The sequence below is a fragment of the Archocentrus centrarchus genome, chromosome 14 (genome assembly GCF_007364275.1).
Source record: "Archocentrus centrarchus isolate MPI-CPG fArcCen1 chromosome 14, fArcCen1, whole genome shotgun sequence".
Taxonomy (NCBI): Eukaryota; Metazoa; Chordata; class Actinopteri; order Cichliformes; family Cichlidae; genus Archocentrus; species Archocentrus centrarchus.
Genome location: NC_044359.1, coordinates 33,372,938 through 33,399,830, shown reverse-complemented (window position 1 = coordinate 33,399,830; position 26,893 = coordinate 33,372,938). Strand labels below are relative to the sequence as shown.

At 41.6% G+C, this 26,893-nt stretch overlaps 1 protein-coding gene across 2 annotated transcripts in view; it reads left to right on the top strand.

The window, feature by feature from the left end:
• The window catches only part of dscama (Down syndrome cell adhesion molecule a), a 100,252-nt gene extending 76,439 nt beyond the window's left edge, over window positions 1-23,813 (top strand). Inside the window, exons 12-33 of one of the 2 annotated variants that reach the window (XM_030745885.1) lie at window positions 877-1,073; window positions 1,641-1,737; window positions 1,876-2,004; window positions 2,225-2,392; window positions 2,941-3,011; window positions 3,933-4,176; window positions 4,447-4,593; window positions 7,570-7,725; window positions 8,144-8,277; window positions 9,829-9,982; window positions 10,858-10,975; window positions 11,090-11,253; window positions 11,375-11,473; window positions 11,574-11,762; window positions 13,306-13,596; window positions 16,265-16,441; window positions 16,527-16,557; window positions 16,670-16,785; window positions 16,875-17,033; window positions 20,169-20,366; window positions 20,496-20,798; window positions 21,855-23,813. In XM_030745885.1, the coding sequence (XP_030601745.1) occupies window positions 877-1,073; window positions 1,641-1,737; window positions 1,876-2,004; window positions 2,225-2,392; window positions 2,941-3,011; window positions 3,933-4,176; window positions 4,447-4,593; window positions 7,570-7,725; window positions 8,144-8,277; window positions 9,829-9,982; window positions 10,858-10,975; window positions 11,090-11,253; window positions 11,375-11,473; window positions 11,574-11,762; window positions 13,306-13,596; window positions 16,265-16,441; window positions 16,527-16,557; window positions 16,670-16,785; window positions 16,875-17,033; window positions 20,169-20,366; window positions 20,496-20,798; window positions 21,855-22,234 (3,722 nt within the window). In that variant the 3' untranslated portion in view covers window positions 22,235-23,813. The remainder of the gene's footprint in view (window positions 1-876; window positions 1,074-1,640; window positions 1,738-1,875; window positions 2,005-2,224; window positions 2,393-2,940; window positions 3,012-3,932; window positions 4,177-4,446; window positions 4,594-7,569; window positions 7,726-8,143; window positions 8,278-9,828; window positions 9,983-10,857; window positions 10,976-11,089; window positions 11,254-11,374; window positions 11,474-11,573; window positions 11,763-13,305; window positions 13,597-16,264; window positions 16,442-16,526; window positions 16,558-16,669; window positions 16,786-16,874; window positions 17,034-20,168; window positions 20,367-20,495; window positions 20,799-21,854) is intronic. The other variant, XM_030745886.1, reaches the window with a different exon arrangement.
• The last annotated feature ends 3,080 nt before the right edge of the window (window positions 23,814-26,893 follow it).

The window sequence follows — 26,893 nt, the reverse complement described above, 5'->3', positions numbered from 1 at the left end:
TAGAGCATAACTGTACCATTTAGGACCCTCTGATACAAGATGCACATCAGAGCTGTGTGCTGCCATCAACATAACATTACAGGAAGGTTTTATGTCTGGTAACAATGTTTTAACAATACACACTTCATGCTTAATGTTTTTTTGTTTTTTTTACTTTACAATACATTTTAATATTATTTAAAACATTTTAATACTATACATTTGAGGAAGTCAGAAATAATGCAGGAAACTTGGTGCCTGTCAGATGTTGTTTGATTGCTGATTGTGCAGCAGACAGTTATGATTGTGTGTATGAGTGTTTCATTCATTCATTCATTTTTTTAAGTTTATCTTTAGGACAGTAGAGTTGTCAGCACCTGCTTCTCACCTTTCATCTGATCACAGGTCATCAACCTGTTAACTCCTGATTGATTGATTGATTGATTGATTGATTGATTGATTGATTGATTGATTGATTGATTGATTGATTGATTGATTGATTGATTGATTGATTGATTGATTGATCATTTATGCTTTTTCACTGCCATCATTGAATAAATGTAGGTGATTAAGATATAAAAAAAAATAAATATATGCACACACACACACACACACACACACACATACACACTGTTTTAAAGCTCTCATCACACTACATTTAAACATTTAGCAGAAAATTGATAGATTTCTGGCGGCCATCAGTGAAGGTCAGTATCACACAAATATTTTTATCTCAATTGATACCACAACAATACCTTTTCAATATAAAATATCAATATCTTCAGTTGCTGTTCCTTTGAATAATGGATTTAATAGAACTCAATTCATATCAAGTACCAATATCATCTGTGAAATAAATAAAAAATATATTTTCTCTCCACTTTATTTTCACACCAGTTCCTGCGATGATCACATCCTACCCCAACACCACACTGGCCACGCAGGGTGAAGAGAAGAAGATGAGCTGCACGGCCCATGGTGAGAAACCCATCATGGTGCGCTGGGAAAAGGAGGAACGCATCATCAACCCTGAGACCAGCCGCTACGTGGTTTCTGTCAAGGAGGTGGGCGATGAAGTCATCTCCACTCTGCAGGTAGGAGGCTGAAGTGGTCAGTTTGAGAGTAGATTTTGTTGTTGAATGGCAGTTGTTTAATATTTGATGCATGTGCAAAGACTTTCCTTTGAGTTTAATTAGATTTAAATCTATGGTCCCAAACATAGACTGTATCCAAAGATGGATACTGGATGTTTACCATGGGGTCAGGATTTTGCATCAGTGGGTGCTGAGATGACTTTGAAGGGTCATCACGTCATTAAAGGAATAAGAAAAAAATATTGTATTTTTTTTTATCTTCATTTTCTCAGTCTGAAAAACTCTGTGAAGGGAAAAATCTGTCCTTGGTTATACTGCATAGATTGCTTATCTACAGTAAAGCTGCAAATTGCATTCAAGGCATCCCAAGCCAAAAAGGCTGGGAACCAATTTTCCAAATTATGTTTCACATCCTGCCAAGACCCTCATGGTGAGGCAACATCCCAGAAATATAAAGATAACAATTATTATCGCTTTGTAATGTCAGTATTACTAATGGCCCAAAAGGCATGTATTATTTTACACCCATTCATTATTAACTTCCTCTCGTTCCTCTGCATCCACTAGATCATGCCCACAGTGAGGGAGGACTCTGGCTTCTTCTCCTGCCACGCCATTAACTCTTTTGGTGAAGACAGAGGAATCATACAGCTCACAGTACAAGGTATATCTAACTGAAATGCTCAAACAAGGTCAGATAACACCTATCCTGAGCAGATCCTTTAAATCCTCACAACAACGAATGTACACCTGTAATTGCATGTGGAGTCCAGTAATGCTAAGTTAACTTTGGGCCTTGTAGAGCCCCCAGACCCCCCAGAAGTGGAGATCAGAGAAGTGAAGGACAGGACCATTGCCCTGCGTTGGACTATGGGATTTGATGGCAACAGCCCAATCACAGGCTTTGATATCGAGAGCAAGAATAAATCAGGTACAGTAAAGCTCATTTAGATCCATAATTAGAAGCTCGTGGTTGTAGCACCCAAATCAGCAAAAGCACTAACCCAGTAGAAAATCATGGGATGAGAATTAGTGGATTCACTTAGTCTCAAAGCTGTAATTTAATGCAGCATGCCCTGATGCACTTAGCCTGATTTGACCTCTCCCTTGAGTTCAGTCCCACCAATAAAACTTGGCCTCTCCCCTCTCAGCCTCCTGGGATACTGCACAAAAGACCAAAGACGTCTCACCTCAACTCAACCAGGCCACCATCATTGACCTTCACCCTTCATCCACCTACAACATCCGCATGTTCGCCAAGAACCTGATTGGGAAGAGTGAGGCCAGCAACGAGCTCACCATCACCACGGACGAAGCAGGTAAGAATAAAGAGACCTAATCCCACACAAAGCTAAATGCATTCTGTGCGGTTTTCTTTGCAGAACTAAATAATGCACACGTGTAATTATCTGATTTTCAGGTCCATGAATAATGTACAGTAGCACAAAAGTCAGTGTAGCAAAAACACACTGAGAAAGACAATAATCAGAGTGTGAGCAGCAAATTAGAGATGGGAAGCAAAAGGAGGTAAAGGGCCCACTGAGTCACTTCATTAACAGCCCAGTGGCATCAGCCTGTTGGCTCTGATGCATTATTGAACACACGCTGACCCTGCGCTAAAAGCAAAACTTTTCAATTAGCGACCACAGCAGTAAATGTCACACTATGGTCAATAGACTAAAGCAGGACCCCTTTGCAAATTACCCCCCAAGTGCTCCCTGCTCCGGCAACCCCCTCTCACCATCAGCAGCCACCTAGAAATACAGCCTCCATATTTTTCCACAGACTCACTCATTTCTAATCTTTGAGACAGGCGTTGTTGGATGTGTACACTTTAATCAGATGTGCATGTTGTTGATGGTCTCAGCTCCTGATGGTCCACCTCAGGATGTGCAGCTGGAAGCCCTCTCCTCTCAGAGCATCCGAGTCACGTGGAGGGTAAGTTAATCTGATCCTGTGTGTTTCCATGGACTGAATGTGTATAGTCCTTGTATCCATACAGATGCAGCTAAAGAAATCATGAAATGTATCCCAGAGCTGTTCTCTCCACTATGTCCATAAATCTTTGAACTAAACATTGAACCCGCTGCTGCTCCTGTGGATTGGCTCAGCAGCAGGCACCTTTTTTTTTTTACTTTGTAAATTTGAAGCAGTTAATTTTAGGATTTCATTTTATCACTTGGCTTTTTTCAGAATAAATAAAGGTGTTAAAACAACCCTGTAAGTAACTTGTAGCTACAGCATTTACATCTTTCATCTAGTGGGTTGAAAGTGAGGGATGCCAGTAATTTGCTATGATATGCAATAACATTTGGCCGTGTTTAAAGCTGGAATCTTTGTATTTCATAGTTATTCAAATTGTGCATCTATCCGTGTCACCATTTCACACATGGCTAATGAATCAGAGCACTATATGCCTTAAATAACAAAAAAGTGCACATTTTCTCTCGACTGGCAGTGAAGAGGATTGTGCTTTAGTGCTCTCAATAAATGATTAGGAAAGATAAAGAGTCAGATTGATTCTAATGCTAATCATGTCCAGCGTTACAACATTTTCTTTTCCTCCAGCAGAATCAGGAATGTGTTTAGTTGCGTGCTACACCACCTGCTTGGTGTCTTACACATTTTTGTTTCCTGCCCATATTGACCATTAAGCCCTGAATACATCCTTAATGCATGTTTGATTATATTTTGGTAGGTTGGGTGCTACAAACAAAATGAATTTCACCATCAAATGTGAACAGGAGCATGAGAGAAAAATAAGATTAACTGACAAATTATGGGTGTATGTTATAGCACTCCCTCTTTAGTACAGTGAATATTTAATACAGCCAATAAGTCTTCTCATTTTTCTGCCAGCCGCCCAAAAAGCACCTCCAAAATGGGGCCATCAGAGGCTACCAGGTAGGCTACAGGGAGTACAGCTCAGGAGGAAACTACCAGTTCAGTGTGATCAGTGTGGAGACCACAGGGGACAATGCAGAGAGCCTGGTGTTGGATAACCTGAAGAAGTTCACCCAGTATGGAGTCGTGGTGCAAGCCAGCAACAGCGCCGGGACAGGGCCGTCTTCCACAGAGGTGGCTGCTACCACGCTGGAGGATGGTAAGAGAGGAGGAAACATGATTCATCAACATTTTAATGAATGTGAAATATTGTACACATGGTTTTGAACATGAGACACAAACTCTTGATCTAATTACAGCACTAATGCATTTGAAGTGTCCCATTACAAAAACAGCTGTGAAGGAGCCAGGCAGCATGGTTTAATCATAGATATTTGTGTGGATGTATCACAACCTAGTGGAGATCACTGGGTATTACATGTGTTGTCAGTTTTTGTTTTCATACTTTGTTCTTTATTTTTCCCGTCAGTGCCCAGTCGTCCTCCAGAGAATGTCCAGGCCACCGCGACTTCCCCAGAGGTCATTTCTCTGTCCTGGCTGACGCCTCCTAAAGAAGCTCTGAATGGCAACTTGCTGGGATTCAGAGTTATCTACTGGGCCAACCTGCCGGATGGAGGTACACACACACGGCTGTTTCTGATAGCATTTTTTTTTTTTTATGGAAACATAGGTCACACAGATAGGTGTGATCTGCATTATTATGAGTCTGCTGCCAATCAGAGCAGAGGTGGATAACCTAGTCTGATGCACCTATTCAGGGGGCTCACCTAGTCTATTATCATCTATTATTATGATCTAGGAGCCAGAAAAACCGTGAGTGATAAAAATAAATGAAAGACAGGGGCAGGCTTAGGTTGCAATAGCGGAGTCAGAGAGTGCAGTGTTCCCTAAACACGCCAGAAAAATGTAGGAAGCAGCCCTGTGCAGACCACCTGATCTGTCAGCTCAAGACGACATACTGCAGTTACCGGACAAACATCTTTCAGTGGGATACTGCCAAGAAATGCAGGTCACAGTGACAAAATCCTACAGGGATGAAGGGGCATCAGTCTTAATATTATTTAATACACCTGGTCATTTAACTTTTTTTTGAATGTTGTTTTAAAAATAAAGAAGCACGATGGCACGATTAGCACTGCTGCCTCACGGCAAGAAGGTCCTGTGTTGGAATCCAGCATCTTGTTGGGACCTTTCTGTGTGGAGTCTGCATGTTCTCCCTATGTCTGCGTGGGTTCCAAAGACATGCAGTTAGTGGGGTTAGGTTAACTAGTGATAATAAATTACCCATAGTGTAAGTGCGAATGGCTGTGTGTCTCTCTGTGTTAGCCCTGCGACAGCCTGGCGACCTGTACAGGTGTACCCCAGCTGTCATCCCATGTTAGTATCCACAAACAAATTCATTTAAAAATATTGATGAAGCCAGGATTTGTGCAGAAAACATTTATAAAAACTGTTTCCACACAGATTTGTGCTCATGCATGTTGGTGGATGAGGCCCTCCGTTTTCTTACAGTTAGTAAACCACTGCACACACAGAGGCTAGACCAAATCATTTCACTTGATGAGTCCAGATCCAAGGAGAATCCATGACAGCTTTTCCTAAGGTTTTACAGCAAGTTGTCCACTAATGGCAGAGTTAGTGGTCCCAGCATGCTGAGGTGTCCTTGGCCAAGATACTGTTGATCCCAATGACAGGCCAGCACTTCTGAGCCTGTACGTGGGTATGCATAAAGGAGTAAAACACAAAGTAAAAATATTTATAGAATTGCTAAGGTTAAAACACTGCTGTAAGTTACCAGCCTTACATCCTGCCTAAAGTCCTTTCTGTATGTGACTTTTTATTTATCCAATATTTGTTTCTAATGACTAAATTGTAGCTTTTAGTGTAGTTACTCGGATGGATTTTCAGGCATGGCGTAACCTTCAGCAGTCTGTATGCTGATTTGGTTTGGAAGGCGGACAGCATGGCATGGCAGTGTCAGCCAGATTGGTTGTGACAGCGTGATTACCTTTGCCCTTTGTACTGTCACATCACATTGGCCTGCCCACACAACTTGAACGCTCAAGACTTGACAGCGAAGGCTAGTTTGCATGGTAACAGTGGATGAATGCTCAAAGCAACATGTAAATGTTATTATTTGTAAATGTGTTGGTTTATATTTTTAAATTAATATATACAATAGCCTAACACTTCATATAGTGATTGGACTGTTTATTGTACTCAATCCCAGAAAAGTGCAGTTCATCAGTATGACAGAATATAATCTCACTGACCAGCAGAGGGAGTTACAAACCCTAACTGCAGTGGTGCAGGCTATGCCAGGATTGCAGTTTGTGTGACAATAACAGGGTTTTTGTTCTTGACAGTAATAGTTCATGCATTATGCAGCCATAACATCAGCAAAACAGTTAAAAATTCCCAGGACAGTGAAGTATAACATATTCACATTCCTTGTTTTGTCTAAACTATTATCTTCACCCATTATGTAAAACAAAGAAAAGCAGCAAATCATCACACCATCTGTAAATGTCCCTTTTGCGTGGAAAAACAATTAATCCACTATTTAATTAAGGGTTGGGGGGGGGGGGGGGGGGGGGTTGCAGTTATCTTAAAGTTGCAGACAGCAGAAAAATATGGGCAAAAATTCACCACTGATTATTATTAGTTTTCTGTATCGGGATGTGGTTTCAGTTTGGTGGAAATATTATTTTTGATTTTTGATTTTTGTATGTGGACAGTATCTGAAGACTGCAGGCCAGGCACATACAAGCACAGTCCTGCTTAACCTGCACATTTGCTGCATGGCAGCACAGTTTTTAAGCATTTTAATAGCTCATTAATGAGAAGAAGAGAGCTGGTCGTGTGATGTAGAGCTCTGGAGTGAAATGAAAAGCAAGAAAGCAGGGAGGAGAAAACATTGTGATGACGGAATACAGACAGAGCAGGGACACACTGAGGTACCAATGATTCGGATGGTAACAGCTGAGGGACGCAGGGTGCCAGTCAAGGTCTTCCACCACAGGCCATGCTTGGATGTAGGCTGGTTTAAATTCTGTGATTCAATATGAAAGGCTAACATTTTCTTTTCTATATGTGGTCCTGTATATTATACTCGTCACAGGTTTGGACCAGTGGCAGCCTGTTATATCACTGGATTATTTACAGTAGCAGAAATTTAAAGCATGGGGATATATTTTTTATCTTATTTCACTAAAATAATTCAGTAACCAGAGTGGCCTTGTGTACTGTGATGTCTGATAGAGTATTTATTACTGCTGTCAGTGTGTTTATAGAATAATTCTGAATTTCTAAAGAAGAACTAAAGAAGTTCAGAATCTAAACATATAACCATGTCATTTATAATAATACTGTAACATTTTTTTTTTATTGAAACCAATATGTTCAATATTCTCAGTGTCATGTTTTCCTGGTGAGCCAATCAAACGTAACAGTTCAAACAGTTTAAAATGCCAGAATTAATCCCCTGATAGTGATAAAAATATATATTTTAGCAGTGGTAGGAATGTGTAGACGTCACCATGATTTATTCACCTATTTATACACCTATTGTCTTCTGTTTTCCATCCATCAGAGCTCGGAGAGATCAGGAATGTGACGACCTCTAAGCCCTCACTGGAGCTGGATGGACTGGAGAAATATACCAACTACAGCATCCAGGTGCTGGCCTTCACCAGAGCTGGTGATGGAGTTCGCAGCGAACAGATTTACACCCGCACCAAGGAGGATGGTAGGAAGATTAAGTCACCTCTCCAAATAAAAAAGCACGGGGTAGCTGTCAGGTTGTAGCAAGATTCTGTCATACAGGCTGTTTCATGGTCAGGTTATGCTAAGATTTGTCCTAAAGTGAATTTGACTCATTGCTTTAAGGCCTCAAGGAATTACAATATCTCCCCTCTTTACACTAAATGTCAGTTTTTCTTGAGCAACAGTATTTTACTGAGATAAAAATGAGGCAGGATCCTAAATATACTTATTAAGTAGAGAGCACTAAGTCATGAATGTAGCAGAAAGTGCTGCAGAATATGTTATGTGGCCATCTGTTATCTAGCTGTATAATCAGTGTAAAAAGAGCCATAAAAATCTTCTGAGTATTAATATTAGCTTAATGTGGGGCGTATATCAACTAAATTGTGCCGTGCTTTCAGTTCCTGGTCCTCCGGCGGGTGTAAAGGCAGCAGCTGCATCCAACTCAGTGGTGTTTGTGTCCTGGCTTCCTCCTCTCAAAGTGAATGGCATCATCAGGAAGTACACTGTCTTCTGCTCCAACCCACACCCCACGGTAAAAAAAAAAATCCTAAAAAAAGAACATTATACAGAAAATGTTGCTTGTTTGGTTTTTTCTTTATTCAAGTTCCTGTTTTAAATCTAAAGACAGTAACAAGAGCTGCTGTGAATACAATTTTACTGCATTTTGAATTTGAAGAATGAAATATTTCTGATAAGCAGGGAACTGTAGTTTCAAATCAAAGCATAAATAAATGTAAATGTGTGACCATGTATACCAAAGTAGTAAAAAAAAATGGATAAATCAGTTATTAATTGTCTAAGTTTCTTCAGTTTTACAGAGCTTTACACCAACTGAGCACCAGACTGATTTTAACATTTCTACAATTCTGTACCTTTTATATGCCCTGAATATCTCCATTTAAATATGGGCCATTTTCAGCCATTTATTGCTCATTACTTAAAGCATATATCACACAAATTACTATAAATATGTAACATATTCTAAAGATGTGCTAACACACAGACAATATATCATGGGTGACTGTGGCTCTATGGGGTCATCTACTAATCGGAGGGTTGTTGGTGGTTGGTGGTTTGATTCCTGGCTGCGCCAGTCAGTGTCCCAAAGTATCCTTGATCAAGATTCTGAACCCTGAGCTGCTCCCGATGCGTTCACTGGAGAGTGTGAATGAGACATGTCGCTTTGAGTGTTCAGGGAGAGTAGAAAAGCACTATATAAGAACAGGTCCATTTACAACATGAATATGTGAAACACAAATAAACAACTATAACATTTGCAGAGGTGTATATAGAAAATGCTAAATAATGAATAGTTTGGTCTAAAACTGATCTTTGGCCTCTGAAAAAAATGAAATATTTGAGAGCTAGTCATAGACAGAAGCTGTCCAGCTAACTATAGTCCATTTTAGACCAAACATTTATATATTTTTGATAAGAATAAACAGTGTGTCTTTCATTTTTCTATGTTTTTTAATTGATTTGATCAGATAGCCATTTATATATAGATACAATATAATGCTGTGATTTGTGTATTTCATACAAAAACAGGTTAGGTGCTGAGTTAGCAATGTCTTCTAGGCACCCAAATGGCAAATGTCAGATACTGTGTTGTGTTCAACCTTTTTGGTGTGCCTGTAGTTGATGTGCAACTGCAAGCTGCTTTGCAACCCACCTTCACCCCAGCACCTCCTTTCAGTCCTGTTTCTGAGTTGTCGTAATGTTGTCTCTGTGTGCTTTGTTCTGCGCTGGGCTCTTGCTGCTGCTCTCCCTGCTTCCAACTTTCTGTTTATACACATGGAAGAGCAAAGAGGTCCAAAAATTGCAGCTGTCAAACAGTTAACTGATCGTTTGCAGAAGAATGATTTATTTTAAAAGCTTCAGACAGGGTTTCATCAGACAAGCTCTGTGGCTCAGATGTACAGTATCAGGATTTGGATGCAAACACAATGTTTGTTCATTACTCGTTTGAGCTGCTTGTTATCATTAAGATGAATGTCACCAGATGCAGCTTTAACATTGAATCTAAGTTTTAAAATATAGTAGTTTGAACTGGAGTAATTTCCAAATGTCCTCCCTACTCTAGGTGAGCAGTGAATTTGAGGCAGCCCCAGATGTGTTCTTCTACCGCATTCCAAACCTGAGCAAGAACCGCCAGTACAGTATCTGGGTTGTTGCGGTGACCGCTGCGGGCCGTGGAAATGCCAGTGAGATCATCACTGTCAAACCCATGGCTGAGGGTAGGTGGAGTTGCTCTATTGTAAAATGTGCTATTCAGTGCTGAACAACACTGAGTTGCCTGGAACTACATTTTTAACCTTCTAGTTCTGTGTGGACGGGTAAAATGTGTAGTAGCTTCTTTCTAGTATCGCCTCGTAGGACGAAGAGCATCACCAAATCTGAATAATGCTACATCTGGCCCTGATAACACATTAGATGTTTGGTAAGAGCAGATAAGTTGATGCATATGCCCACAGACTCTGCATTCCTGGAGTCAGGACCCATAGCTCCTATCAGGATATTCACATCCTGCCTGGAGTGATGGATGTGCTCTCCCTGCTCCACTGTTCAGATGCAGAAACACCATCACACTGTGGGCTGCAGAGCCGACTCTGTGAGCTAACAGTGTAAAGAGTAGAAAATGCACAACAATTTTATGACTTCAAGAGTGAACATATTATGTATTCTTATTATTCAAAACAGGTTTGCTCAAAGTGATAGATATAATCTCTTCATGCTGCTAAACAAATCCAAAAATATAAAATAATGATTTAGTTATTAAAAAATAAGCAGTTTTTCAGATGCAACTGGTGAAAGTTGGGCTTTTCAGACATTGATTGTGCCATGATGTTGTGAATGGTTTTAATTATCGACTGCAGAGCTCTCTTCTTGGACTGTGCACATCCACTACCAGTTTGTGATGTTTGCAGCGATGATGCTTTCTGTTGCTCCTCTGTAGAAGTTTACAAAAACTCACAGAAATGTGTTCTTTAGGGTTTTTTTTTTAATTCTACCAGAGATGTGTGATGTGAGCACAGCCTAAATTAAATTCTCCATCTAAACAGCAATATCACTGCATCTCTTATGCAGGCTGATCGAATGTGTATTTTTGCAGCTCCAGCTCGGATCCTGACCTTCAACAGGACTGTGACGACCCCCTGGATGAGGGATATCATGCTGCCGTGCAAGGCAGTTGGTGAGCCTTCACCAACCATCAAGTGGCTGAAGGAGATGTAAGTAAAATACGAATCACTGAAACTCTTTTCTTTGAATATTTGTGTGTCTTTATAGTATCCAGTATCTGTGTGTCACGCTGAAAGCTAACCGTAAATGTATCTGTGTCTCAGCAATGGAACCCCAGCACCCGTTGTGATTGACAGCCGGCGCAGTGTCCACAGTAACGGCAGCCTTGTTATCCGCACAGTGAAAGCAGAGGATTCTGGGAACTACACATGTGTGGCCAGTAACAGCTTTGGGTTGGACAAGATCGTCCTCAACCTGCAGGTTCAAGGTAAGAATTACACCATGGGCAGAAGGATGAATGAATAACACATTATCATCTTTTCAGTGCTGGATTTTTTTATTTTAATCTTTCTTGTTTAAGTCTTTTTTTCTTGCCGTGTTTCCTTCAGTCCCTCCTGACCAGCCTCGCCTCACAGTGACCAAGACAACCACCACCTCAATCACCCTCTCCTGGATCCCAGGAGATAATGGTGGCAGCTCCATAAGAGGTCCAACAGACTCTGCCTGTGTTTTTATCTCTTGCGTTTGTTTTTTTCTTTGTTTTTACCATTTGATTTACATTCATGTCCCCATCTGTGCCATCTTCAGGATACATCTTGCAGTACTCAGAGGATAACAGTGAGCAGTGGGGTAATTTTGCCATCAGTCCAAGTGAGCGCTCTTATAGACTAGAAAATCTCAAGTGTGGCACCTGGTACAAGTTCACCCTAACCGCCCAGAATGCTGTGGGTCCCGGACGCATCAGTGAGATCATTGAAGCAAAAACCCATGGGAAAGGTATGAACCGTTTTCCTTTAAGAGGCATGTTACGGGCAAATCTTGATGTCTTATTATCTTTTTAAGTGGAGCACTCACATGTTTTTTACAATTGTTTTGTTTTTTTTGGATTATATGTGATGGATGCAAACTTAAATATTTAACAATGATAGGAGTGACAAACGCTTTGAGTGCATGTTTTCTTTAAATAAAGGTCAAAGGCGAGTTACTGGATTTAACTTATCATTCAAGATCATATTCTCATGCATGACCAGACCATACGGGTGCTATTTTTAGATCACTCCATGGAAATTCTCCTCAATCTTCTCTAGCACTTTTAATTTTTTGGAGCAAAAAACAAGCTGGCCAGGTAGTGAGGAAAGATTGTGCTGGTGAAGTTAAAACCTTTTTAAGTCTTTGTTTCTCCCTCAAACATCTCAGGAAATTACAGTAGAACCTTACATTGACAGCATCACCTTGGAGGATAAATTCTTCCTGTTCACTCTTCAGCTGCAGATGGCTTAGTCTAACCAGGAGAGCCAGGTGCTACCACCCACTCATTTAGACAGTTGATGTTCTGTGTCTGCAAGTTTGAGATCCTTGGTGAAAATCTGGGAGCGCACTTGACAGGGAACATCAAGCAAATTTAAACTGAGTATGACATAAAACATCCTGATTTACAAACTGAAGTGATAACACAGAATGTATTACATGTGATTATTGGTACACAAACTCACTGGCATGGACAGAAGGACACCTGGTAGAGCTCCAGATGAAAGTCTACAATAACACTAGCTATGCTTTGTTAGGTACACCTGTTCAGCTTGTGTCATTATTTCAGAAACTGTTCATCCCCTGGGATTTACCTGTACAACCAGTTCTAGGGTTTACAGAGAATGGTCCGAATAATAGAAAATATTCAATGAACAGCAGTGCAGGAAACTGAGGCTACAATTCACACGGGCTCACCAAACTTGGATGATAGAAGATTGGAAAAACATGGCCTGGTGTGATGAGTCTTGATTTCTGCTTCGGCATTCAGATGGTAGGCTCAGAATTTGGTATAAACAACATGAAAGCACTGGTCGAGCCTGCCTTGTATCAATGATTCAGACAGGTGGACATTTTCTTGGCACACTTTGGGGCCCTTAGTACCAACTGAGCATCATTTAAATACCACAGCCTGTCTGAGTATTGCTAACCATGTCTGTCCTTTTAATCTATCTTCCAGAGCTCAAATCATCTCACACTGGTTTCTTGAACATGGTCTCCACAGTCATCAGAGCCCAATCCAATAACTGGGATTGAGATCTGGTGGAACAGGAGATTTGCATCATGTCTGCATGAACTGTGTGATGCTGTCATGTTAATCTGGACTAAAATCTCTGAGGACTTTTTCTAGCACTTTATTCTTCGTAGCATACGTTCAACAACAAAGACAGTTCTGTAGGCAAAAGGGGGTCCAACTCAGTACTTTGTCTTAAGTTGTTGTTTTTGTGCTTTAATCCTTGACAGATGTAAATACTTTATCTGAATGCTGACTTTCTTTTCCTTCTTCCTACAGAACCTCAGTACTCTAAAGAACAGGAGCTCTTCACTAGCATCAACGCTACTCGAGTCAAGCTCAACCTGAATGGCTGGAATAATGGTGGATGCCCAATCACCTCGTTCACACTGGAATATCGGCCTGTAGACTCGCCCACTTGGACCACAGCACAGCGCACCTCCCTCACCAAGAGTTACATCCTCTACGACCTGCAGGAGGCCACCTGGTACGAGCTGCAGATGAAAGTCTACAACAGCGCCGGCTATGCTGAGAAGAGAGTCAAGTTTGCAACACTCAGCTATGATGGCAGTGAGTTCACACGGTGGCAGGAGACCATATGTTTCCCACTCTTTTCTTCACAGAGAGCAAAGTTACTGTAATATTTGTCATGGGCTACTAAAACTGGCAGGATGCTGTACCTGTGTGATTCACTGGCTGCTCCAGAGGTGCACCATATTGGCAAAAGTATTTGCTCGTCTGCCTTCACACATACATGAACTTGAGTGTCATCCCATTCTTACATGATAATGGTGTTAGCTGATTGGAAAATAAAAATTTATGGATCATTGGGTGGGTGACACCCACTTTTTGGGAGGCCTGAGCACTAAAGTACCTTTATCCCTGTTTATCTTAAATCTGATTGATGATCCCATTGTTCTGACAATCGCAAATGACAGGCCATATGGGTTATCTATGCAAATGGCAAAAAAAAAAAAATTGTGCGACCTGCAGCAGCACCACCTGGATTCATTCCATTCATTGACTTTGATCCTGTAAGAAGGTCAGTATCTCACGTCTTCTTAGGTCAGTAGGTCTGGTCACTGAACTTTAGGCCACACCAACCAAAATCTGCTCTCACACTCAAGTCTACTTAAACCATATAAAGATACATCAATATGTTTCTATCAATACATTTATGGGTATTCCATAGGAAATAGTGAAAATTAACCCTTTTCTACACCATATTTTCCTTGTAGATAGATGTTTCTATTTAGTGTGTAATGTACAAAGTGTACATTAGATTAGATTAAACTTTATTAATCTCTTTGGGAGGGTTCTTCTTCATGTATTTTAGGCACAAATATTTCTGTGTCTACAGTACATGATCTATGAAATAATGTTGGCCCACCCTTTGCAGCTATAGCAGCTTCAACTCTTCTGGGAAGGTTATCCACAAGGTTTCGGAGTGTTTATGGGAGTTTTTGACCATTCTTCTAGAAGCACATTTGTGAGGTCAGACACTGATGTTGGATGTGAAGGCCTGGCTCACACTCTCTGCTCTAATTCATCCCAAAGGTGTTCTATCAGGTTGAGATCAGGACTCTGCAGGCCAGTCAAGGTCTTCCACACCAAATTATCTCATCCATGTCTTTATGGAGCTGCTTTGTGCACTGGTGTGCAGTCATGTTGGAACAGGAAGGGGCCATCCCCAAACTGTTCCTACAGAGTTGGGAGCATGAAATTGTCCCAAATGTCTTGGTATGCTGAATCATTAAGAGTTCCTTTGACTGGAACTAAGGAGCCGAGCCCAACTCCTGAAAAACACCTCCACACCATAATCCCCCTCCACCAAACTTTACACTTGGCACAATGCAGTCAGACAAGTATTGTTCCCTCGGCAACCACCAAACCCAGACTCATCCATCAGCTATCCAGACGGAGAAGCGTGATTCATCAGTCCAGAGAACACGTCTCCACTGCTCTAGAGTCCAGTGGCGATGTGCTTTACACCACTGCATCCAACACTTTGTATTGTGCTTGGTGATTTAAGGCTTGGATGCAGCTGCTCGGCCATAGAAACCCATTCCATGAAGCTCTGTACACACTGTTCTTGAGTTACTCTGAAGGCCACATGAAGTTTGGAGGTCTGTAGTGATTGACTGCAGAAAGTTGCTGACCTCTGTGCACTATGACCCTCAGCATTCACTGACCCCACTCTGCGATTTTACGTGTCCTCCCACTTTATGGCTAAGCTGCTGTCATTCCCAGTCGACTCCACTTTGTAATCCCACTAACAGCTGACTGTGGAATATTTAGTAGGAAATTTCATGACTGAACTTGTTGTACAGGTGGCATCCTATCATAGTACCACGCTGGAATTCACTGAGCTCCTGAGAGCGACCCATTCTTTCGCTAATGTTTGTAGAAGCAGTCTGCATGACTAGGTGCTGGTTTATACACCTGTGGCCATGGAAGTGACTGGAACGCCTGAATTCAATGATTTGGGTGTGTGAGTGAATACTTTTGGCTATATAGCATAGCATCATGTGAACACTGACACTTAAGTAAGGAACCTGTGATAGAAGTCATAAGTTCTCAGTAACTATTGGCATTAAGAGTCTGGCTAAGTGTGGGAGTTTGAGGCAAAGAGGAATAAATCACCTTTTCTGTTAATGGCAGAGCTTCAGGCTCAAGGAGACTGAGCCTCCTCTGATGAATTGGGCAATAAAAAACACATTTCATACCAAATCTAGTGGCTTCAGCTGGTTTTCATGACACCCCCTGAATGTCAACACAAGATTCAAATAATCTCCTGATCTCCTTTGAGATAAAGGATGCCAGCATTACCAGCTCATATTGCACACTAAGGGGTTCAGTGGTATTCTACCACAATTACTAATGAAGACCAAATACTTCATTTCCTGCCTCACTTATATTCTGCAGCTGCTGAAGAGCGAGTGGGGACAAGCATTAAGCTATGAAGGATGAGTTCATTCGTACTGAGGTACAGCTTGGAAAAATGGGAACAGAGCGTTACTGCCAATTTGACAAAAGGTCAAGCACAGCTATTAAGAGAGGACAGCAGCTTATGGTGAAACACAAAATATTAAACTTTTAAGATTTGAGCTTCCAGTGGTTTTGACTTTTACACATTATGATTCATTGAGTAGCTGTCATTTAAGGACACACATCAGGGATTTTCATGTAGGTTGAGTGCCCGTATCTCTCCTGACACTCTCACATGATCTCTGCACAGGTACCATCGCACCTTTAGTGAAGGCACCCAATGTGAGTGAGGATAACCCTGGGAGCGGCGAAGGTTTGAAGATGATGGTGACCATTTCCTGTGTGTTGGTGGGTATCGTTGTGATCTTCATCGGTTTGCTGGTGCTAAGGAGGAGGAGGAGGGAGCAGAGGCTCAAGAGACTCCGAGGTGAGATGGTGGGCACATGTGACGGGCAGGTTTCTCAAGTGTGGCATGTGCTTGCCTCTAAATAGTGATTTTCTCTGTTTTCTAGATGCAAAAAGCTTGGCTGAGATGCTCATGAGGTAACAGCTTCATTAAGCATCATCATTTACCTCAGCATGCACATTCTGAGCAGAAATAATTACAAGGTCTTTTAAACTTCCATTAATTTTTCTTTTGCTTGGTGTTTCTCAGCAAAAACACGCGTCCAGCAGAGCCAATTAACAAACAGCAGCAGACACTCCGCATGCACATCGATATCCCCCGAGCCCAGCTTCTCATCGAGGAGCGAGACACCATGGAGACTGTCGGTAAGCACACAGCAAGCACTGTACTGGTGCTGCAATACATAATGTAACATCGCACATGAATTAAATTTGCTTTTGTTGCTATCCCAAAGATGACAGGTCCACTGTGTTACTGACTGACAACGACTTCGGGGAGACACAGAAACAGAAGTCATCCACAGTCACCCACACTGTCCACTACCAGTCAATCTCCCAGGCCACCGGTCCACTGGTAGATGTGTCTGATGCCAGACCAGGAACTAGTAAGTCCAGTACGGACTCTTTTTTTTTTTTTTAACTTCATAATACATTAAAATGTCTACATCTGCTTTTGTTTTCCCAGAACATCTCCTTCTCTTGTGTCATATTTTTCCTTTTGTTTTCCCCTGTGTTGTGCTGCATGCTTATAAAAAAAAATGCACACACATAAATCAGTTCCAGCTGTCAGCTTAACAGAATGCTGTTTCACTCATATGGCGCATTACTAAGGTTTATAGTTACACTATTGTTGCCATGCCAGCTGTTCTAAAGTCAGCAAGGTGTTTCCTTGTGGGCCAATTATCACCAGAGATTCTATATTTACATGAAGTCCATTCAACAAATAGACTGCACTGCTGACTTGAGCTGGTAAACTGGTTTATTATCAGGTATACATTACCAGCGTGACTGCACCAACTACAGACCATGGTTTTTTTATTTATTTATTTATTTAACAGGGACGACACATAAAAACATCACTTAATTTCAGTAAAATGCAAACAGTGCAATGCACACAGGACCACTGACCTTAACTGAGCTTGGTTAGGCTTTTACGATGCAACAATTTAATTGTTGCATCGTAAACAGTACAACAAATATACTGTACAACATAAACAGTACAACAAATATACTGTACAACATAAACAGTACAACAAATATACTGCTCAAAAGAATTAAAGGAAGATTTTGGAAGCACATCAGATCTCAATCAAAAAAATGTCAAGCTGAATATCTACTGATATGGCCTGGGTAATGTGTTAGGAAAGAAATTTCACTGCAGCAACTCAAAATGGTGCTCAGTAGTTTGTATGGTGCCCATGTTGCTTGTATGCATGCCTGACAACGTTGGGGCTCCAAATGAGATGACGAATGGTGTCCTGGGGGGTCTCCTCCCAGATCTGGAACAGGGCATCACTGAGTTCCTGGACAGTTCAATTCAATTCATTTCAGTTTTATTTATATAGCGCCAAATCACAACAAACAGTCACCTCAAGGTGTAACCTGGCAGCATCGAATGGACCAAAACATAATGTCCCAGAGGTGTTCTATGGAATTTAGGTCAGTCAAGCGTGCGGGCCGGTCAGTGGTATCAATTCCTTCATCCTCCATGAACTGCCTGCATACTTTTTGCCACATGAGGCACCAGAAGGAACCCATTGCACCAGTGTAGGGTCTGACAATGGGTCCAAGGATTTCATCCTGAAACCAAATGGCTCTCAGGGTGCTGTTGCCTAGCCTGTAGAGGTCTGTGTGTCCCTCCATGGATATGCCTTCCCAGACCACCACTGACCCACCACCAAACCAGTCATGCTGAACGATGTTACAGGCCGTTTAACATTCTCCACAGCTTCTCCAGACCCTTTAACATCTGTCACATGTGCTCAGGGTGAACCTGCTCTCAGCTATGAAAAGCACAGGGCACCAGCGATGGACCTGCCAATTCTGGTATTCTATGGCAAATGTCAATCAGGCTCCATGGTGCCAGGCAGTGAGCACAGGGCCAACAAAAGGATGTCGGGCCCTCAGGCCACCGTCATGAAGTCTGTTTCTTATTGTTTGGTCAGAGACATTCACACCAGTGGCTGCTGGAGGTCATTTTGTAGCTCTGCAGTGCTCATCCTGTTCCTTCTTGCACAAAGGAGCAGATACTGGTCCTGCTGATGGGTTAAGGACCTTCTATGGCCCTGCCCAGCTCTCCTAGAGTAACTGCCTGTCTCCTGAAATTTCCACCATGCTCTGAGACTGTGCTGGGAGACACAGCAAACCTTTAGGCAACGGCACATATTGATGTGCCATCCTGGAGGAGTTGGACTACCAGTGCAACCTTTGTATGGTCCAGGTATCACCTCATGCTACCAGCGATGACACTGACCCTAGCCTGCAACACTGATGAAAAAACAGTCAGAAAAGATGAGGAGGGAAAAATGTCAGTAGCCTCCACCTATAAAATCATTTCTGTTTTGGGGGGTTGTCTCACTGTTGCCCCTCTGCTGCAGCTGTTACTGTAATTTCATGAACACCAAAGCAGCTGAAACTTATTAACAACCCCCTCTGCTACTTACTGACCAGATCAATATTCCAGAAGTTTCACTGACTTGATGCTAAACTCTGATTAAAAATCCTTTATTTTTTTTTTTTGAGCACTGTATAAACAGTGCTACAAACAATAACAACGACTAAACAAAGCAGATAGAGACCATTTCTAAGAACAAAAGCCTTTGGTTTAGGTATTAATTTAGCATTAAAAGTTGCAAAAGAGCACTGAGCAAATATTATTTTTCCTGGTTCATGTTCCCCACAGGCTGCTGTGTTTTCAAATCATTCGACTGACTAGATCCAGGACGAGGCCTGGATATAAATTGAAACTCTGTGTGTGGTATCAGCTTAGTGCAACCTGCAGGATTTTTATAGTTAACTATAACTAAACGTTAAAGTAAAGTTTGAACAACATTTTAATTAACTAAATTTATAAATAACTACTTCAGAAAAAAGCTTTTATAAAAAATCACTCAGTGATATTGTGCAACAAAACTAAAGCAACATAAAAGTATGAACAGTAAATCTATTTGACCCGTTTGATCAAATTGGTCAACACAACAAGCACCTGTACTGCCTTTGTTACATACAGTATGTTTATTAAAATTGGAATGTTATGGCTATGAGCCACTAGGCTCCAATATTTTGACTAAAAATCAAAACTAGCATTGAAATTAAACAAGTAATCAAACCTAAAATAAAACTGAACACTTTTAAGTAACTTAGTTCAAAGTAAGATGAACAAACTCGCTCTGGAAAGTAACTACAGTGAAACTAACCGAATTGAAAACTTCAAAAATGTGAAACAAAATAGAAACTAATGAAAAATGCAAAACTATAACTGTCATGCAGTGAGCTCAGTGTTAGTTTGAATTAATTCAGTCTGACACAGAGTGCATAGAAAATACTGGAAACAGGTTTAATGTCATCTATTATAAACTTGCACCATCCTCAGCCTCCCTCCCTTCCAATATCCACTGTAATCCTCGGGTCTATATTCGGTTAGGTTGGGACCACTGTCACTCTTTTATGTTGTTGTCATGACCATTTCATTGAGCCGAGTCCTTCCTTTGACCTGCTTAAATGCCTTGCGTTCTCTGCCTCACTCTCAGACCCTACAGCCCGCCGCACAGCCAAAGCCGGCCCAGCTGCTCGCAACCGGTACGCCAGCCAGTGGACCCTAAACCGCCCCCACCCTCCAGTCTCCTCCCACACACTCAGCACTGACTGGAGGCTGCCCACACCCAGAGTAGCGGGCTCTGTTGACAAGGAGAGTGACAGCTACAGCGTCAGCCCATCTCAGGACACAGGTAAATAACATATAGCTACTTCATGTGACCCAACATGTCTAACAACATAGCATCTGTGTTAACTTTAACAAAGTAGCATTGCACTAATTCTAATACTAATCCCCTCCACTAACGCCGGGCCTGATCCAGACCGTGCACGGAGCAGCATGGTGTCAACAGAGAGTGCCTCCTCCACTTACGAGGAGCTCGCCAGAGCCTACGAGCACGCCAAGATGGAGGAGCAGCTGCGCCACGCCAAATTCACCATCACCGAATGCTTCATTTCTGACACTTCGTCAGAGCAGATGACGGCAGGCACCAACGACTACACCGACAGCCTGACCTCCAGCACGCCATCCGAATCAGGCATCTGCCGCTTCACTGCTTCCCCGCCTAAGCCTCAGGATGTCAGCCGGGTTATGAACATGGCCGTGCCCAAGGCCCACAGACCGGGTGAGGCCAAGCTGCCCAGAGACCACACTTCTGTCCGCTTGAAATGCTACCATTTAATTAAAACTGACCTCACTTTGATCTTCCTTCTGCTGATAGCCACTAAACTGTAACTATATTGACACCTAGTATTAACACCAGTAGTGAATTCATCAAGCTGACAGTTGTCTCATTTATGCCCGGCTTAAAGTGAAATCACAAATGCAATCTGCATGAAACCAATTTGGAGAAAGATACAGAACCACTATCTAAGAATTCATTACAAATGTGGCAAAAAAAAGGTATCTAAGAAAGGCAACTATGCTTGCTTTAATTAACGAGAACATTTTATTTGTCAATGTAAAAATGAGGATAAATTAAAAGGTTTTAGGTTCAGTCAAAAGGTAATAGAAATGTAATATTTTGACTTTAGATAGGGATGTGGAGGTCATTTAAAGATAACCTGGTGTTGCGGTTTGAGTTTTAAAATGAAAATTTGATAAAATATACAATAAGGATGGACACTCCAAAAAGACAAATATGTTTCTATGAGTAAAAGATTGTGATCCTTCTTTTGATGTTTTGAGTAAAACATTTTGGAGCGATTAAAGGGATTTCCTTTGCAGACTTATAATTGTTGTGTCTGTGTGAGCCTCTCACAGTCTGACCACATTCACTGGTAGCATCTGTCTGACAGTGGAAACATTGTGGAGCACAGTGTAGAACACATCCTGCCCATTATAATGCAAAACCACAAATTACGTTCATTACTCGATTGCCCCAGTGCATGCAGGGATGATTCCCATATGATCTGATCAGCACTCCTGGTTTTAAATCACTGGTGATTTGGTGTTTTGTTTATTTTAGTGCACAGTTATTCCAGGTCAAGATATCCACCATCAAACTGCATATGAGGGAAGTGAGAGAGTAACTTAGCTGAAATGAATAAACAGGAATATTTTAGCCTGATGACTGTTAGCTGAACTGTTTAAGCCACATTTGAAGAACAGGGCCCAGATGAGGTTGGTCAGGAACGTCTGCTTATCTTACTAACCCCGATCTGTGTTTGTCATCCTGCAGGGGGCGAGCTGGTTCATCTTCCTCCCTATCTGCGCATGGACTTCCTGTTAAACCGAGGCATGTCCTGCTCGGGGTCATCTAGGGGGACAGCTAGTGGGGAGAGAGCAGCCATGGGTCAGGCCTGTCTTGAGCCTCAGAAGAGCCGCTCGCTGAAGCGGCCCTCTCGCATGGCACCCCCGACACCCACAGAGGCCCCTCAGGCCAGCAGGGACCCAGTGGCCCAGTGGCAGCCTGGCTCTGCAGCCACACTCCCCCACAGAGAGGGCTCAGAGCTGGCCCAGGCAGCCAAGCTCAGCACCTCCCAGGAGTCCCTGCTGGACTCCAGAGGACATCTTAAACAGAGCAGCAACCCCTACGCAAAGTCCTACACGCTGGTATAACAGCAGGGGCACCTGGGGCGGGACTAGAACTCACTCTAACACTGGACTTAACACTCAAGTGCAGTAAACTGACTTTCACCACGCAGTTCTGTATATACGTCCCCTCCCTCCAAGGACGGGGTCACTTTTACTAATGTCCTTTTATTTATTTTAGAGTTTTCTTTTACCTCTTGTTTGTATTTCTTTTTGTTTATTTGTTTGTATCACTTGAAAAAAAATTCACTCATTGGAAATGAGTCAAGACGAAGCTTTGCCAAACTAATCGAGTAACGAGGGAGCATTATTTATTCTTGTTCATTCTTTATAATTAATTGGTGATTATTAATTGTTAGTTGTCAGCTATTATTGATCATTAATCACTGGTTACCAAATGATCTATTATCACCATTACTACTCCAGTGTTTTCATAAGAACCTGGACGTCTTTTTCTGTTGGTTTTCTTTTCCTGGTTTCTGGAAGATGACGATTTGGAGTCATGTTTTTCCTATGGAATATCCTTCTGAAACACTCAATGAAACTTGGAGAAATCTCGGAATGAAAGCAATTGACACTAGAGTCCAAACTTTTCAGCTGCTCTCAAATTGTTACTTTTTTTGAAGAAAAAAAAATCTATTTCCTATGGATGCATGGGGACTGACCAATTAAAAGACAGTGAAGATTACGATCATGGCTGGGCAGACCAGTCGAGCATTTTGTCACACTATGAAATGATCCAATGTGAAGATTTATTATTCTTATTACTATAAATATATATATAAAAAGAGAAATCACTTTTATTTGTGGATATTACAGGGAAGAATTGATTTGGTTAATAAAGTCCTTAGTCATGTTTGCACATATCTCATTTTAATTAGGAAATGGAGTCTCTGTTGATCTTTCTCTGTGTCCCATTCTCTGATGGTGCAATATGAAAAAAAGATATGAAAAGTCTATGAAAACTATTGCTCTATACTGTACTGTAATGATGATAAATAACTATGTTGTGAGTATACTTACAGGGCCGGACACACTCCAGCTTTTGTATTCAGGTGTAGTTTACCACTGCTTGTCTGCCAGGTTGGTAAATGACGTTAGCTAGAACAGGGAGGATTTTGAGAACTGATGGTTTGCACTTCACAACAGCCCGACTCAAGTGTGTCCAGATCCCTATTCTCAGTGCACTAGGTAGAGTCTTCAGGGCTCTCACTCTCTTCAGTAGATTTACTGTTGCTGCATTGCAGTGATGCTCCTCTACAGGGAAAAAAAAAAACGTGAGACAATCCAGCAGAATCCCCCCTTCAAACCAAACCTATAATGTCTATGGGAAATATCTGAGAAAAAAAAAGTTCATGTGGATATGCGTAAGAAGCTGTTTTTCTGTTCCTGTCTGCCCTGGCCCATTTCTGTTCTGTTTCTTTGAGTTAGCCTGAAGGGATCCAAAATGCTGTGAGGTCATAATGTCAGTTTCTATGATTAGTTTCTATGATTAACTGTCTTCATTATGATTATACATTTTAACAACAAAAAAAAAATGTCACTTTTTATTTTTAACATGAGTGTTCACCATGGTGGCACTGGAATAAAGAGAAACTAACACAAAGGTTCAAATTTGATTAATAAAATGGCTGTTCCCCAAAGTGTCCCTCGCAGCTTTGGCATGAGTGGTGGTGGGGTGGAGGTGAAGCAGAAGGGCGGAGAGCAGGCGGCGTCTGTGCTCTCTGGCTGCTTGGGTCGTGAATCAGCGGGAGAGACATCAAGTCTTCGCCTTGTTTTCATCATGACGGCAGTGAGACCTGCTCAGTGTCTCAGCAGTGATGGTTTCCTAATGTTGGCCAGAGCTTTGCACTCCCTACCTGCAGGTGGCAGTGTTGTCCTACTAACAACAGCCTATTCAAGAAAATGGGCCTACAGTGTGCAGAGATCCTCTTACACACCTGCAGGTCACAAACAGATGAGCCCTGAATTTTCCACAGATCTCAACAGCAAACATCCAGCATTGTTACGCACAGAGGACTGCATTAAACTGAAGAAAGCAAATCTGTTTCCCCACCAACAAAGCCTCAACATACCAGAATGCATAGCAACTAGAGTGTGTTCCTATAGCAGGGCTCTTCAACTCCAGGCCTTGAGAGCCCCTGTCCTGCAGGTTTTAGATGTGCCGCTGCTTCAACACACCTGAGTCAAATATAGAAGTCATTAGCAGGACTCTGGAGAACTTGACTGCATACTGAGGAGGTAATTCAGCCGTTTGATTCAGGTGTGTTGGCTCAGGGACACATCTAAAACCTGCCGGACAGGGGCTCTCGGGGCCTGGAGTTGAAGCGCCCTGTCCTATAGTATGACAGATTGAGATGCTGTGTATTCTGAAACAGTTTATGGAAACGAAAAACACACCAGGCAGCAGTCAAAAACTGTCTCAGTATCATTCCTGCTGAGTTAGCATATTTTCCCCTCTTCACTGTTTCCGTGGTTTTAGGTGTGAGTCAGACGTCTCAACTCTGATTTGTGTCACTTATAAATCAAGCTTTTATAACTTGTCATCCTCTGCATTTTAGCTCAGATGTGTTTCAGTGAAATTTCAGAAGCTTCTATACCTTCAGAATGAATCACACAGGGAGGATTTTTAATGGGAAATTGTGTCTGTTTCTGAGGCAGACTGAAAGCATGAGCAGAAAACATTATTTTAAGAACAGTTAACACACTAGCAACAACACTTTGGTTTGCAGACTTAAAAAAAAAAGTCCTGATATCAGAGTCTCCACCTTTTCCACGAGACTTTGCAGCTGCTGACTGAGATCAGAACACTGTGAGTGTCTGTGAGTGTTGTGTCTGGAGAAGATAATTATATTTACATCAAAAGTAGTTATGAAGCTTAATTTCTCATTTATTTTTATTTAACAGGCTTTAACATAGTTCTAATACGGAGCCTGAAACTGATGTGCTGCACAGACAGTTTGTGACTCTTGCTAATTTCCGGGGGAAAAAAAACAGTTGGGTTTTTACATCCACCATACGCAAATAATATTTCACAACATTAAATTACATAAAACCACAAGACATTAAAAATAGTGGGCCAAGGACTGATCCTTGAGGAATACCCATTGGAAAGATGGCTTCTCTTGATCAACCTCTCACACACTGCTCTCTTGTATGAATATATGGGTCAAACTAATCAACTGCTTGTTTAGATAGAAGTATGTCGTGGCTGACAGTGTCAAATGCCTTTTTCAGATCAAGGAACACTGCCATCCAAAAAGTACTATTTAAATATATTTTTTTAAATTTATACTTTTATTTCCAACAAAATAACAATTCGCAATTTCTGTGTAATAATTTTGTCTAAAGCCAAATTATTTCAGGTTAGTTATGATACCACAACCTTCTCAAGTAGCTTTGGCAGGGCAGAAAGTATGGAAGTTGGGTGTGAGTTACACATCAAATCATGCCCCCCCTCGTTTCAAAACTTCAGTTATTACTGCCTTTTCCCACTCATTTGAATATCTATTTCTGATTGATAAGTTTACAAGAGGTGTTACCAGTCTTATATTTTTACTTCAGTTAATATTGTAGTCACCACAAAATATAGTTTCTTTGCAAATATTTAACCCTTTCACTGCATCTTATGATCATAAAATGACATGTTGTGTGGTGGCAATATGACTCATCTAAGGGGAAATAATCACATTTAGAGCTAAACATTTAAGGGCAGTTTTCAGTTCTGCTGCACTACATTTGTACTTTTCTTTAACATATATTTAAAAATCAAGACCCTGCCCACACCCTATCCTTTCTGTCTAACTAGGAGTAAATGGACTAGTTCTTACATAGTGCTTTTCTTCATGTTTGCATTCACCCAAGCACTTCCATATGAAACTAAGCTAAGTGCATTTACTATATAATAATCACACTCCAATGCTTGCATCTGGGAGCAACTTGGGGTTCAGTATCTTGCCCAAGGATACTTTGGCACGCAACCCGGAGCATGCCAGGAATCGAAATACCAACCTTCCGATTGGTAGGTGACCTGCTCTACCTCCTGAGCCACAGCCACCCCACAAGTAGCGCTCATGTTTGTTGGAACATTTGTGTGACACCAAGTTTCAGTTAAGCAAAGAAAATCCAGGTTTGAGTCATACAGTAGAGTGTGAATCTGATTTCTTTTTTAAAATGATGCTTTAAGTATTTAAGTGACCACCAAGAATGCCTTTGGGTTTAGATTTTATTAACACTACGCTCTGCCAAATGCTCCCAGGCCTCCCTCACTATAAGTTTGTGTATGGCAGGCCTATCCAACATTCTTCCCTGCCACCTGTTCAAACCTCCCACTAATGGTGATCAGGTGACTGCTCTGCTCCTCTCTTCACCCAAGTATCCAGAATATAAGGCCACAGATCTGATGACCCAATAACAAAACTGATCATTAGCATGTGGCCTAGGGTGTCCTGGTGCCACGTGCACTTATGAACATTCTTATGCTCAAAGATGAAGTTTGTTGTGGAAAAACTGATTGGAACAGAAGTCCAATAACAGAACACCATTTAGGTTCAGACAGGCAGGCCACTCCTCCCAATCATGTCAGTCCAAGTCTCACTGTCATCGCCCAGTAGGACAATGGAGTTCCCAGATGGAGCACCCTCCAGCATCCCACCCAGTGATTCCAAGAATAGAATAGAATAGAAC